Below are 13336 nucleotides of genomic sequence, written 5' to 3' on the forward strand. Positions count from 1 at the left end.
ATCTCCGGGCCCATCTGTTGCTCAACGGCGTTTATCATCTGCCGCATTTCCATCGATCTCGTCGGGTTCTCCACTTGTCAACTCGCTTGAAACCCTCCCAAGTCGAAGCTCTCCTCTTCCACAATTGAAACCATGAATTATGATTGAAATGTAAAACCATGAATTAGGATTGAAATTTATCAGATCTGGACAAAATATATAAAAAAACTAGTGAAAAATGTAAAGAATCGTGAAAAATAGGGGAAAGAGACGGAAATTAGGGTTTCTGGTCGACAATGACCAAGAAAGAAGATGAGGGTATTTTCGTAAATTTTCATCATTAATAGAAAAATCAAATAAAAAGTTCGTGTGTACATTACTTTTAAACTGTACATGTGTACACCTAATTTTGTATTATACATCAAAGTGATTGTGTACACATATTTGCTTCTTGTAGGTTTTCTATCTAAATAACTAAGCATCTGCGACTTCGTGAACTCACAATAATATTAACACAATGTACATGTGGTTTTTTCATTCATCCCATGTACACAGAGGGTCGGGCATTTTTGAAATTTGAATGAAACCAAAGCCATTGAAATGCATCTGTTTAGGAACCATATTCAAAATCATCAAAATTATTACATATCGTTGAGCAACATTGACACACTGAATACCTTTCAAGTATCATTCTCATAACTAAACTAATATCAATGTCGTCTGTAACATTTAAGTTATACATGTGTACACCTAATTAAACCATCGTTGAGCAACATTGAAACTCACTCGTACATGTCATGTGTACATTACATTTGAGTTATACACAAATGTCGTGTGTACATGTCGCTCGTACATGTCATGTGTACATTGAAACTTGCTCGTACACAAATGTCGTGTGTACATTACATTTAAGCTATACATGTGTACACATGTACACGCTTGTTTGCACGCAATTGTGGTGCAGTTTGTTTATATCTAAAAGAACATATATAGTGTACACATGTACACTTTAAAGTTGATGAACATATGTACACTATGAACACTTATATGTTACTATTACATCTTAATTAATCAGATTAAATTATTTAAGTAGTATTTAATTGTTAATAAAAAATTGTATTTGCATACATAATTGCATAATCATGGTGTCTATATTGCACATTTTAAAGTTTATGGGAAAATTCATGAAAAAACTTGAACTGACTAAAATTTTGAGATAAATTTGAGAATAAGAAAGAATGGGAGGACCATAGTTGCAAATAATCAAAAATTAACCATTGTTGCTCCTATCAAGCTTTTTCTTTGATCTGCAACTGAAGCCATGATGATTCTGGCAGCCACATCGCAAGCATGAAGACCACGACGAGAAGGAGACGACCTGACCTTGAAACGGATTACGGTAGAACTCTGCCAGAATTTTGCTCACGGTTTGAGGTTACGGACAATGGAGCTTTCCGGCTTCTCCATCACGTTTCTCTCCGAAGTCTCTGGTGCTCCACGACTGAAACCATGGCGATTCTAGCCGCCACAATTCTGCTCCCAAGCACGACGACCACGGCGGAATGGAACTCGCGATTGGAGGTCCGTCACGTTTTTTTCAGATGCTTCGTCACCTACATATAACATATTTGCCTATAAGTCAAAATAAATTTAATTGTTACAGTTTAAAAAAAATAGATCTGATTGATTTAATCTTTTGAAATTCAAACACAGAAAAAAATTGTAGAAGATAACTAAACCAGCAACTAGATTTCCTTATAGTTAGGGTTAGTGTTGTAATTAGCCACTAAAAACTACCTTAGTAGCACAAACTGCTCTATAGTGTAATAAAAACTTGAAAACTGCCTTTAAATGTTAATAACTCTATATTTATTTGTATTTCATCATTTTTGTACTGATTTTCTAGACTGCTATGAGGTAGCTACGAGGCTACGACTTGATATTGAGAATATAATGTATATTTCACACATGTATAAGAATATTCATTAATATTTTCATAACAAAAAAGGAATCTATCTATATATATATATATATATATATATATATATATCTCTTATTATAAAGTAGACAATTTTCGTCGAAGAGCCAAAAGAACAGATTCTGGTTACCATAACTGATTAGTTGATCTGAGCTTCTGGTTATATGTATACCTGACGAAAAGTAAGAAGTCAGTCCTCATTAACCCAGAAAAGATTAACACGGATGGGACTTGCTTTCTGTTCTTTAGCCTTGTTGTATTGTTAATATATCTCTTAGAGCACCATTATCGCAGTCTCCTAAGCACGTCTCTTAGGTTATTGTGATTAAAAAAAAATGAAAAATACAAAACACGGAGAAGACATCTCTTAATTTGGCTCCGCAAGGGACGTCTCTTATGAGACAGCTGTCGCATTCTTCTTCTTCCTTGCCTCTGAGCCGCGGTTATCTCTGCAACAACAACAAAGCTGAGTCTTCTTGTTCCATCATTCTCCTCCTCTTCGACCAATCTCGCTTCTGCAGCAACCCTCCTACGGCTTCGTCTCAAAGCGTAAGCTTCTCTTCCTCTGTTTCATACCGAATCAAAGCAAAGAGATTAATTAAAAGCGCAATCACTTGTCAGGACACAGTCTGTTGCTTCATGCTGAATGAAATCCTAATTTCATTGATATGGAGATTGTTCCTCCAGAGAACTCAGTGCTCAATACCGTGATAAACCCGGATCAGGGTTCATCGTGATTTGTAACAGAAAGGGGAGAAGATCAGAGGAAGAGTTAAGATGAGAAGAGAAAGAGGGAGAAAGAAAGCTTGAGGAGGAATCCTCTTGATAATTTGTGATCGTAATTCGATAAGTGTTTTTGGTACAATACAGAAGACTTAAATAGACTAATAAAAGGTTTATTGACTTGATAACTTCAGAAGCCCAATAACCATCTCCCGAGGCCCGTTAGTGCTTATCAATACTCCCCCGTTAGAGATCCGACTTGTCCTCAAGTTGGCATAAGCAATCTCTAGAAGGAGAGCAGTAACCCTGTTGAGTATCCTCAATATCTCCTCCTCAATTCCTCCACCTTGCACCTGCTCTTCGGCTAGAATCCATAAACTCAGTCCTTGCAAGACAGCTCCAGCAACTTTGGTAAGTGATGCCATTTCAGCTATGAGAATGCCCACCCTTGACTGATCTTCAATAAGCTTCCTGCACCAAGTCCTCCAAAATATGATGCCGGGAAAAGCACCATACACTTGTGACCAAGTCCTGTCGTTTGAACTCAACATAGCTCGAGTTTTGTTCTCTACTACCCCGGATTCTAGCTTCTTTGACTTCCACTGCCTAAATCTCACTATGAACAGAATCAGCTCCGGTGGTCTTGGTGACTGAAACGCTTCATACGTAGAGACTGAAATTGAATGGTTCTCAACTTTGAATATATAGTAGCAGCCTGATATCTTGAACCAAAACCTTGTCACTGAACACCACGTTGCTCCTTTTGTATACCACTCGGGTGGCCTCGGTAAGTGAAACAGCTTGTGGGTGAAGATTGCAGCTACATGCTCTCCCGAGGACTCCATCGTCAACTTGACATCCATTATGCTCAGAGTTGCTTCCTTATTGATCTTATATACCTGAAACCCCCGCAATGGACGTGAAACGCAAACGCCTCTAACACAGTGGCGTAGACGAATATTATACTTCACCGATATCCACAAGCACGACCAGACGCCTTTTGTAACAAAGTTCCACGACCCCATATTAATCTCAACTCCAAACCCATTCTCAATCTCCAAGAACTTCTTGATATGAGCTATGATATCCCATACATCTCCAACAGCCGCACCCGTATAGGAAATCCCTGCATAAGTCCCTTCACATGCTTCTACCAAACTCAGATTTTCAAGTTCTCCTACCTGAGCAAGAACCCTTCTCAGCCTTAACCGGTTCTTATAAACCCTTCTCTGCATTTCCTGCCCTACAGCCTGCAATGCATGCGCAAGCCATTCTTCTACTTCTCTCAGTTGCTCAACCTTGCTCTTTTCTAACTCTGCCCTCTTATCAATACTCCCCCGGTGGAGAACCAACTTGTCCTCAAGTTGATGAACGATAGAAGCCGTTACCATGAGCGCATCAGTGTTGCAATCCTCGATCAGTTCCGTCACTAACGCACCAGTATCAAGGAGAGAAACCAAATTTTTGGGCTTAATCATTTCTGGTGGTCTTGGTTCCACCTTACTCAATTCCTCAACACTCTCCAAAAAATCCCATTCTCTTCCATTGATGAACTGATAATGAACATCGACAAGTTGAACATCTTTATCTGACTTCCCACCAGGTTCCCATACTTGAACAGCCAAACAAAATTCCAAAAGTTGTCTCCCACAAAAAGTCTTCACAAGCCTCCCGGTCTGTTGCTTCACATATATAGAGAAGCTGAAATTGTCAGTCCCATTTCCACCAATCAACTCCAAGTTAGACCCACCATTTTCACTAACAGAGACTTTATACTCTAATGCTTCTCTTCTGTTTTCTGAATCACCTTCTGGGGGTTTACCTTTTATTTTACCATTGAAAAGAGACAACTCGAACTGGACACTTTTGTGAGATTCCCCTGTTTCTTCGGTTTGTAGATTAGCACTACCAGAAACATGGTAAATCTTACTGCAACTCTTGATAAATTGTGGCCATTGTGGAAACTGAAAACCACCAGGGTAAATTTTCCTTCCCTGCCCTCTAGTTTGATTCTCATGACTACTGTCAGGCAGCACATGCTCAATCTGAGCAATAAAACCCATTTTATACTGTTTACGCTTCCTGGCCTTAAAGTAGCACCATTTGACAAAGAGCCTTCTTGTGTATTTGGATCTTCTTGTGTGAAGCGATTCTGAATTTCCCAGCTTGAAAGGTTCTCCACCTTTTGTAACTTTCTCAGCTGCAACTTTATTTCTTTGGTGAAGTATAACCTTGAACCGAACCTTATGAAACCCTCGTTTTCCCCACTTTTGTTGAACTTTATGGCGCTTACACTTGGCCATTTCCTTGAATTCAGACACCACTGACGTTTCATATTGCAAAGACTCCATCACAGCATCATTATCATCATGATCTAGCGCCTTAAGCTCCTCAGCAAAGATACTTTGATCTCCTATCCACGTATCAACATGACCATCAATATCCATAGGAGTATGAGAAGTAAACCCATACACAAAGGGATGAGTCTCTCGCTTGACTCCTGTCTCCCAGATCTTTCTTGTTCCCAGACGGATCTGAAAATGCCTTTTAGTATCCCTATAACCTGAAGATTCACAGAACATTCCTAAACTCTTACAAGCTTCTGCGAGTTTAATCTGTGTGGCTCTCTTCTTCCGGTGGTACTGTTTCTTCGTTCTCACACTCTTCACAACCAAACGCAAAGAGTTTGTTGATATCTTCAGTTTTTGTGAAACCGAAAGCTCGCGTTTCCCCCTTATTAGCCGTCTTTTCCGTTTCTTAAACCTAGCCTTGTGGTAGATTAGCTTGATCGGAATCCTTCTGAACCTGATACCTCCATAGCGTTTTAGATCTTCATACCTCTTAGGGATAAATGTGTTATGAACTTGAGAATCACCATCCGCGAACCCAAATCGATCTCCGTCAAGTGCTTTGTCTGGAGGGTCGCACACCATCTGCTCGACGAAATTCCCCGATGGTTTGTGAGTCTTCTCCACCGGATCGAGATCAGTCTTCATCGTCATCTGCGGTAATGTCTGGCGCAGATTATCATATTTAAGCTGGCGCTCCTGATCTTCAGCTCTCCATTTCATGAATCGCTCTTTATCTTCAGCTCTCCATTTGATCAATAGAGCCATCATCTCATCCCTCCATTCGGAGTTCGATGTTGAATCCGGAAACGCACTGTCAAGAGGATGACTGTGCTCTGATACCATTGATAAACCCGGATCAGGGTTCATCGTGATTTGTAACAGAAAGGGGAGAAGATCAGAGGAAGAGTTAAGATGAGAAGAGAAAGAGGGAGAAAGAAAGCTTGAGGAGGAATCCTCTTGATAATTTGTGATCGTAATTCGATAAGTGTTTTTGGTACAATACAGAAGACTTAAATAGACTAATAAAAGGTTTATTGACTTGATAACTTCAGAAGCCCAATAACCATCTCCCGAGGCCCGTTAGTGCTTATCATACCGCAGCAGAAAGGTTCTTTAAGAGCGAGATAAGGAGGAGGTTGTTTGTGACGACTGTGTTGCTTGTACTTAGCCGTGTTGGATATTTTATCCCTTTGCATGGGTTTGACAGAAGATTAATACCTCAAGATTACCTTAGCTTTGTCTCAGGTTCCGTTGGTGAGTGCTCTCATGTCCTATATAGTCGCTTGTTGGGATGACACATCTGAGTTTGTGGTTTAATTCTTTTTGCGGTAGTGGAAGGTATAGTGGTGGCTTGCACTTCTCTCCAGTACTCTGTTTTTGTAGCCACAGCTCAGTAATCGATCAACTAATCCAATCCACGGTGGGTTTTCTCCCTCTCGTTGCTTCTCCATTTCCTCTGTTTCCTTTAAAATTGTTTGTTGGTTCATTTGTATAAATCCGAGAGAGAGATTGATTTGTTCTTTTGTTACCCTCTTGCCTCATGCCATATATATAGATATCAATAGGTAAAGGCTTTATCAAGTTGCATCAATCAATACTAAATTACTAACTATTCCTCATGTTTTTCATTTTACAGGCTGGGAGAATCATTGTGCGGTTCATTGTGATGGGTTCTGGGATATTAGGTCGTGCTTTCTTTCAAGCTTATCATAAGGCCATTGCGAGTATGTTTCAGTTTCACCACTCTTTTATTACATATATGTTTAGCTTCTCATGGTCACTACTGATTCTATTAGAACGGTTCATATGTTTCCCTTAACAGCTTGCGTTGTTTTAGTTGAGTTTTGCTCTGTTTATATATGTGTGTGTGTGTTAGCTTCACGAATCTAATGATGGCTTGCTCTCTGTTAGGAAGATCGTTGTTTCAATTGATAGATTTTTTTTTACAGCACCTGGATGTTTGTTTACTTCTGTTAGAACGGTTTAATAAATAACTTTTACTACTGGTTCCGTGAAGAATTACAATGCTGCACAAGACGTACGGGGAACTACAAGTTGTTGTGCTTGTTCTGTCTCTGTTTCATGTTAATGTTCTTGTTCTGTTTGAGTAATGAGAATGATATGCTTTGTTGTTTTGTTTCATGTTTCAAGTTCTGGTTATTGATTCATTTTATTGAGGTTTTCTTGTTTCTGTTTCATCGTCTTTGACATTGGAACAACATTGGCTAAAGAAGATCAAGTAAGAAGAGTGAAAGTAATGTTGTAAGAACCTTGCAATGGAGCAATTAAATGTTGGAGTTTCTTAAATTTGTCTCTTAAATCACTTTTTGTACTTAAAAGCATTAAAAAATAATAAGAACCCCTAATATGGGTCTTTGCAATAATCATGCTCTAGTGATCTATTTGTTGATGTATCCATTTTTCCAGCTTGCTACTTATCTTTTGTCTAATATACTAATAGGAACATGAGTTTGGTATTCTATTCTGGCCTCTGATATGAACTTCCAAGTTCTAAAAATGATTTGTGGGCATTAGTAAATCTCATCATTATCACCCGCTATTTAAACTTCTTCAATTATTTATTTCAAGTGCAATTATCCCCAGAACTTGATCTGCAAAACAAGCTGTTAATTTATTTTGTACATGATCTTACGCATTTGGAACGTGTGCAAGTTTTAGCATTTATATGCCTTAACGTGCAAAAGCAAGTTTTAGCAATTCACACTTCTGACTTTTCAAAGCATAGATTTAGGGAGACATTCATCAACGGTGGATTTAATGGATAATATTCCAAAACTAGTGAATGATATGACTCGATGACTTTGTTTCATTTCATTGACTTACAAGTCACCCATTTACTCTTGGAATAAAACAAATCGGTGTATTTTAACATCATCTTTTCATTGTTATTTCTTGAAGATGTCTCATCATCGATCGAGTTGCTTAGCCTCCATACCACTGTTACTGCTTATTCTCAGCTTCCTACTTGCTTCCTTCTTCGACACGGCAGGTCCAGTTCTTAACCTATTGATGATATCCGAATTTGATTTAAAATGTTATTTTCATTACGGATGATCTTTAATTTGGAAATGAAGCGGGGCAAATCGGAGTGTGCTACGGGAGAATCGGAAACAACCTGCCACATCCGGCAGATGTGGTTGCGTTTTACGGGCAGCGTAACATCCGACATATGCGGCTTTACGATCCCGACCAAGAAGTTCTCACCGCTCTAAGAGGCTCCAACTTCGAGCTTCTACTCGATGTTCCCAACTCGGATCTCCAGCGTATCGCCACCGACTACCTGGAAGCCGACACATGGGTCCGCAACAACGTCCGCAACTACACAGAGGGTGTTAAATTCCGCTACATATCGGTAGGGAACGAGGTGCAACCCTCGGACCCAGCCGCGATGTTTGTCCTCCCCGCAATGCAAAACATTGAGAATGCTGTTTCAGACCTCGGGATCAAGGTCTCCACAACTATAGACACCCGCGGTTTTAATGGGTATCCGCCCTCCGGCGGAATATTCACATCAAATTTTCGGATCTTTATTGACCCGGTGTTATCTTTCTTAGTAAGCAAGAAATCTCCTCTGCTAGTGAATATCGACACTTACTTCATCTACGCTAACAACATGAGAGACGTCAGTTTGGAGTACGCTCTGTTAACTTCGTATAAGAATGTAGTCAATGACGGTCAAACATATATCGAAACCTCTTCGTCGCACTCCTGGATACTATCTACGCGGCATTGGAGGAATTAAGTGGCGGAGCAGTGAAGATCGTGGTGTCGGAGAGCGGTTGGCCAACATCGGAGCAGGGCCGGCTTAGGGCATGGGGCAAGGGGGCGTGGGCCCCAGAGAGAGCTACCGAGACGTATTTATGTGAACAGTTTGATACAAATTGTGAAGACTGGATCTCCAAAGAGGCCAGAGAGAGCTACCGAGACGTATTTATTGTTGGATTTTGATATTAAATTAGTGAATAATTGTTCTGATATTTCAGGATCAAGGCTTGATAATAGGAGATGATTTTGTTTGTTTTGCTTTTAAGTTTGGTTCTGTTTTATTTCTATATATACGTTTTCAAACGTTGTTCAGAACCAACGAGAGATAAGTACGTATGTGGTCGGCCTACCTGAGAGTTAAAAATCCACGCCACCTGACTACATGTAGAACTAGCAATTTTCGAGAATCGATCCTTGACATAAACCAACAAGCAACTTCTCATCCAATAGATACCACTAGACCATCACAATATGGTCATCCATCCTTTTTATTTGCCAATCCTTATATTTTTCGTAATTTATTATATCCAATGTCAAATTCATCCATTATAGAACACACATCATTGATGATAAGTATCAAATGTCAAATTCACCCATTATAAAATACTGCATATGAGTTTATGCAATGGTAGACGTTCCTCTTTAAATTAGATGCGAAAAATGCTACAAAATATTTGATTATATTTGATATTTTTGAGATTCACTCGCCTTGGTCTCGTTTAAGGATTGAAACTATCTTTGTAAATGAACTAAAACGATGATGCTATTGGATATAAAGAACAAAACGTCTGTGTGATTTGTGAAGGCAGAGAGATGATAAAACGGAGGAACCGTATAAAGATTCTTCATGTTGCAAAGATTTTATTTGTACCAACCAGCGAGAAAATGCCTAAGCAGGAAACAGAAGGCGCAAGCTAGTGCCTGCATCAGAAACACAAAAACCAAAGGTGTAATCTCTATCTTGCAAGTAACAACAAGCCAACATAAATGTGCATTAGAAGCTTACCTGGAAAACAAGGAGATGAATACAAAGAGACTTTTCTGATTTTCTACCAAAAATCCTCAGGTACACGTTGACAAGCGTCCCATCTTTTGTTCCCGTTAATAAACCCGTAGCAGGATCAAACCTGGTTCAAAAGAGAGAGAGTGTGTCATGTGTTGTCGGCTCTGCTTTTATGTAACAGAGGGAAAAAAAAATGGCTTACTTGGGGAGACGATGCCGTGGACATTTCACAATGCCAGCAAGCTAAAAGAGTTACACAACAGCAAGTCAGATGCTTAATAAGAAAGCGTGAGCAGGAGACAGGTGATCAAACCTGTGGAAGCGACAACAGAAAGTTCAAAACTTGAGGAAGGAAAAAGATCAGGAGGGTTTCACTGCAAAGGAGAATAGAGTTAGTTAGTTGCAGGCTTCACGCTTTAGTTAGATGCAAAAGCAAGGTATGTACAGCTGGAAACACACCTGAAGTGACCTAGAATGCCAGCAACAGCCATAGTCATTCCTGCAAAGACTGTGTAAGTGTCTCCAACAAAAACTGCAGAAGGGTACCTGACAAAATGAAAGAAAGGACATCAATGTGGTTAAGAGAAAGCATTAGCTTCAACTAAAGAAAAGTCAAAGTACTTAGTATTACCAATTGTAAGCAAGCATTGCCAAGGATGTTGCCATCAACGGCTGAGTAAGATATATAGAGAAGGCATGAGCTTGGCGAAACTCAGTATCCACAGATGCTCCGATTTGCATAACGTTGTGTATCAAAATCTACAAGTAACATGAAGGCAAAATGGGACGAAAGAATGAAAAACTGAAACGCATTTTGACTGCAGAACTTACAGCAGCTGCAATAACAACGGTTTGACCGATCTCAAGGCCATTCAGACCAGCGTGAATGTTTATCGAATTAGTGCAAAAGACAGCCAATAGCGCCATATATAACTTATATATCCATCCTGCCAGGAGAACAATTCAATTAAGAACATGATATAACACTATGTAAAAGGAAGAAATGTACCTAGATCAAGTATCTCCAAGCCAACATAAGAAACTAGAGGTTTTGGTATAACGATAGTTGTATGTCCAGCATAAGCCATTAACAGTGGAAGAGTTGCAAACGATGGTAAGAGAAGTTTTCTGAATATATGAGAAGAATTAATATGTAGATAGAAGTTTGTATATGAACTTAAATCAAACAATTATAAGAAGTGCACCTACACTCTCCAGGGCACATCAAGGACGTCATCTACAAATCCAAGCAATATCATGAAGCAAATAGAGGCCAGTGCTGCATTGTACTCCACAAGCCACTGCATAGAGAGATTGATGAATATTTTCTTTAAAGAAATAAATGAGCCAAGAACTACAAAGTACATAGTGCACATCCGTATAGCAACAAAATATACACAATGACCCATTCAGCGAAAAGAAATGAATGAACAAGCTTGTAGATCAGAGTACAGCACACACTTACCAACGAGTCTTCAGTGAAGTTGAAGAACTGGAATATTATCGCCACAATCAAGAAGACAATACCCACAACAATTCCCAATGACTCAGGCCTACAAAGAAACAAGACGAACAAAAAGTTAGAAATGGTGAAACTCAGCACACCAAAGACTCTTCAATCTTACCACACAAGCGGAAGTAAGATGTCACAGAGATCAAATCAAACCTAGACTTCAATAGAAACATCCATTTCAAGCAAAACGGTGAACACTATAATAAGCTGAAACCAAAACAACTAAACTATACAAATCTAAAGAGGTAAAGCAGAAGTCAGATGTCACATAGATCAAATTCCACAGAACATGTATTTGAAACACTACAACTAAGCTGAAACCAAAACGAATAAAGGAGACAGCCAGACAGGTAGAGACTTACACTTTAAACATCACAGAAGTCAAATGAGATCAAATCAAGCCTAAACTTCGACACTAACACAAAGCTGAAACCAAAACAACTAAAGGAAACAAATCTAAAGAGGTAAAGACTTAAACTTTAACATAAATAAATTAATCCGACCAAACAAGTAGAAGTCAGATGTGACAAGAGATCAAATCAAGCCTAGACTTCAACAGAACATCCACTCCAAACACTAATACTAAGCTGAAACCAAAAACAACGAAAGGAGACAAAAGTAAAGACTTACACTTTAACATCACCTTGAGGAGTGCCACGTTTATTGATATCGAAACCAAACATGTTACGCCTCAGAACATATCTAGCAGCCACGGGGATCAGCTTGAGTGTAACGAAGAAACCCACCAAGCTAAGCCCCGCGTTGATGAGGATCGGACGCTTGAGCTCGCCATCGACATTGTAGTGGAAACAGAGTAGGTAGAGGTAGAGCGAGCAGAGGAGCGAAGAGATCACGAAGATCACTCTCAGTTTCGGCGGTGAGAGATGGAAATCTTCAGAGGAAGCAATGGTGGGCTTCTGCTCCGTCGGTGGTTTCTCGGATTTAGTGACTGGAGAAGTTCTCTGGCGAGCAGTCATGGCGGATCCGTTGGCTCTCCCCCGCCTCTCTCTGGATTTTGCTTTCTCGAGTTTTTGCTTAAGTTGAAAGTCTCTGTAGAATCAAATCACCGCACGCGTCACGAGCCGAAGGTGGACTTAGCAAATACGACACCGTATATTATATAGCACTTAAAAAATACTGATTTTGAACCGGGCCGAATCCGTCCAACCAAACCAAACTAAACATTTTCGGTTAGATGATGTTTTGGAAAGTTCAAAATATTTTAAAATACTTGATGTTTTGATATTTTTATATTAGTTTTAGTTTTTTAGAAAACTGTGTCGCCAATGATGTTTTATAGTGGTTTTTATGATTGGTTGAATTAGTTTTACTTTATATTTTTAGTATTACTTTTTAGAAAAAATAGTATGTCTTAATTCTTGTGCATTCACCTAAAACACCAAGTATTTTGAAACAGAGAGAGTATTGTTTTTGGTTCGGTAATCTGTTTTTTTTTTGTTCTTTTATTTTTTTTTAATAATAATATTCCCAATTTATACCAAAAACTCAGATCGGATTAACCAAATATCGAACCGAATTAACAAAACTAAATCATAATTAAAACTCGGTAAGATTTTTATTTTCTTAACGTCTAAACTTATTTTTTTGATATATCAAAATACAAATAGAGTTATAGAATCGTAAACAAAGCAACGACATACAATTTATTACATAAGCATAAATACGCGACATATGCTGAAGACAAATTATTTGTAGAAGTGAAGATTGACGTTGCTTTCTTTTGCAGTAAGCCTTACACGCTAACAGAATATGTGATCTGTTATTTTCCTTCTCGAGAATCCGTCTCACTCTGATACGATAGGTATGCCATTTTGGCATTTTATTCTTTTTCCATATCGAACAGTAAAAACCCATTGTATCCGGAACATGCTTTGTAACGTCAACACGGTACCAATTGGTCTGTATCCATGTTATTTGTATTAAAGTAGACTCTATAGAGCTCCATTTTTGACTCCGATAGAATGACCATATAGTCTTCTGTT

At 38.9% G+C, this 13336-nt stretch overlaps 2 protein-coding genes, 1 long non-coding RNA gene and 1 pseudogene across 4 annotated transcripts; 2 read left to right on the plus strand and 2 right to left on the minus strand.

The window, feature by feature from the left end:
* Positions 1–2750: 2750 nt before the first annotated feature.
* On the minus strand, positions 2751–5953 carry LOC117133729. Of its 2 annotated transcripts, none has more exons than XM_033290615.1 (2): positions 4763–5953; positions 2751–4567 (listed from the first exon to the last, which is right to left on the minus strand). In XM_033290615.1, exons 1-2 carry the CDS (start codon positions 5896–5898, stop codon positions 2854–2856), a joined length of 2850 nt encoding a protein of 949 aa, XP_033146506.1. In that variant the 5' UTR covers positions 5899–5953; the 3' UTR covers positions 2751–2853. The 2 variants fall into 2 exon arrangements, with proteins under 2 accessions (XP_033146506.1, XP_033146507.1); XM_033290616.1 differs by having other exon boundaries at positions 2751–3440; positions 3678–5953.
* A 162-nt stretch (positions 5954–6115) lies between these two features.
* Positions 6116–7511, plus strand: LOC117133735. Its single transcript, XR_004457733.1, has 4 exons — positions 6116–6285; positions 6364–6451; positions 6668–6755; positions 7266–7511. It is a non-coding gene; the product is annotated as an uncharacterized LOC117133735 (long non-coding RNA).
* A 336-nt stretch (positions 7512–7847) lies between these two features.
* Positions 7848–9141, plus strand: LOC103863332 (annotated as a pseudogene).
* A 337-nt stretch (positions 9142–9478) lies between these two features.
* LOC103863061 (UDP-N-acetylglucosamine--dolichyl-phosphate N-acetylglucosaminephosphotransferase) lies at positions 9479–12784 on the minus strand. The gene is made up of 11 exons (XM_009140797.3): positions 11964–12784; positions 11286–11373; positions 11030–11121; positions 10830–10948; positions 10652–10767; positions 10452–10579; positions 10280–10366; positions 10134–10194; positions 10023–10063; positions 9824–9944; positions 9479–9738 (listed from the first exon to the last, which is right to left on the minus strand). The coding sequence occupies exons 1-11, from the start codon at positions 12308–12310 to the stop codon at positions 9679–9681; spliced, it is 1260 nt and encodes a 419-aa protein (XP_009139045.1). The 5' UTR covers positions 12311–12784; the 3' UTR covers positions 9479–9678.
* Positions 12785–13336: the final 552 nt, after the last annotated feature.

Source organism: Brassica rapa, chromosome A04 (genome assembly GCF_000309985.2).
Source record: "Brassica rapa cultivar Chiifu-401-42 chromosome A04, CAAS_Brap_v3.01, whole genome shotgun sequence".
Lineage (NCBI taxonomy): Eukaryota > Viridiplantae > Streptophyta > Magnoliopsida > Brassicales > Brassicaceae > Brassica > Brassica rapa.

Excerpts from the sequence above, each read along its gene's own strand:
- LOC103863061 (XM_009140797.3), bottom strand. The coding sequence starts at position 12,310 with ATGACTGCTCGCCAGAGAACTTCTCCAGTCACTAAATCCGAGAAACCA. Across the intron at positions 11,122-11,285 it reads ACTTCACTGAAGACTCGTTG|TGGCTTGTGGAGTACAATGC; the intron begins GTAAGTGTGTGC and ends CTCTCTATGCAG. Across the intron at positions 10,768-10,829 it reads CTTGGAGATACTTGATCTAG|GATGGATATATAAGTTATAT; the intron begins GTACATTTCTTC and ends TTCTCCTGGCAG.
- LOC117133729 (XM_033290615.1), bottom strand. The coding sequence starts at position 5,898 with ATGAACCCTGATCCGGGTTTATCAATGGTATCAGAGCACAGTCATCCT. Across the intron at positions 4,568-4,762 it reads TGGTGCTACTTTAAGGCCAG|AGAAACAGGGGAATCTCACA; the intron begins GAAGCGTAAACA and ends TCTACAAACCGA.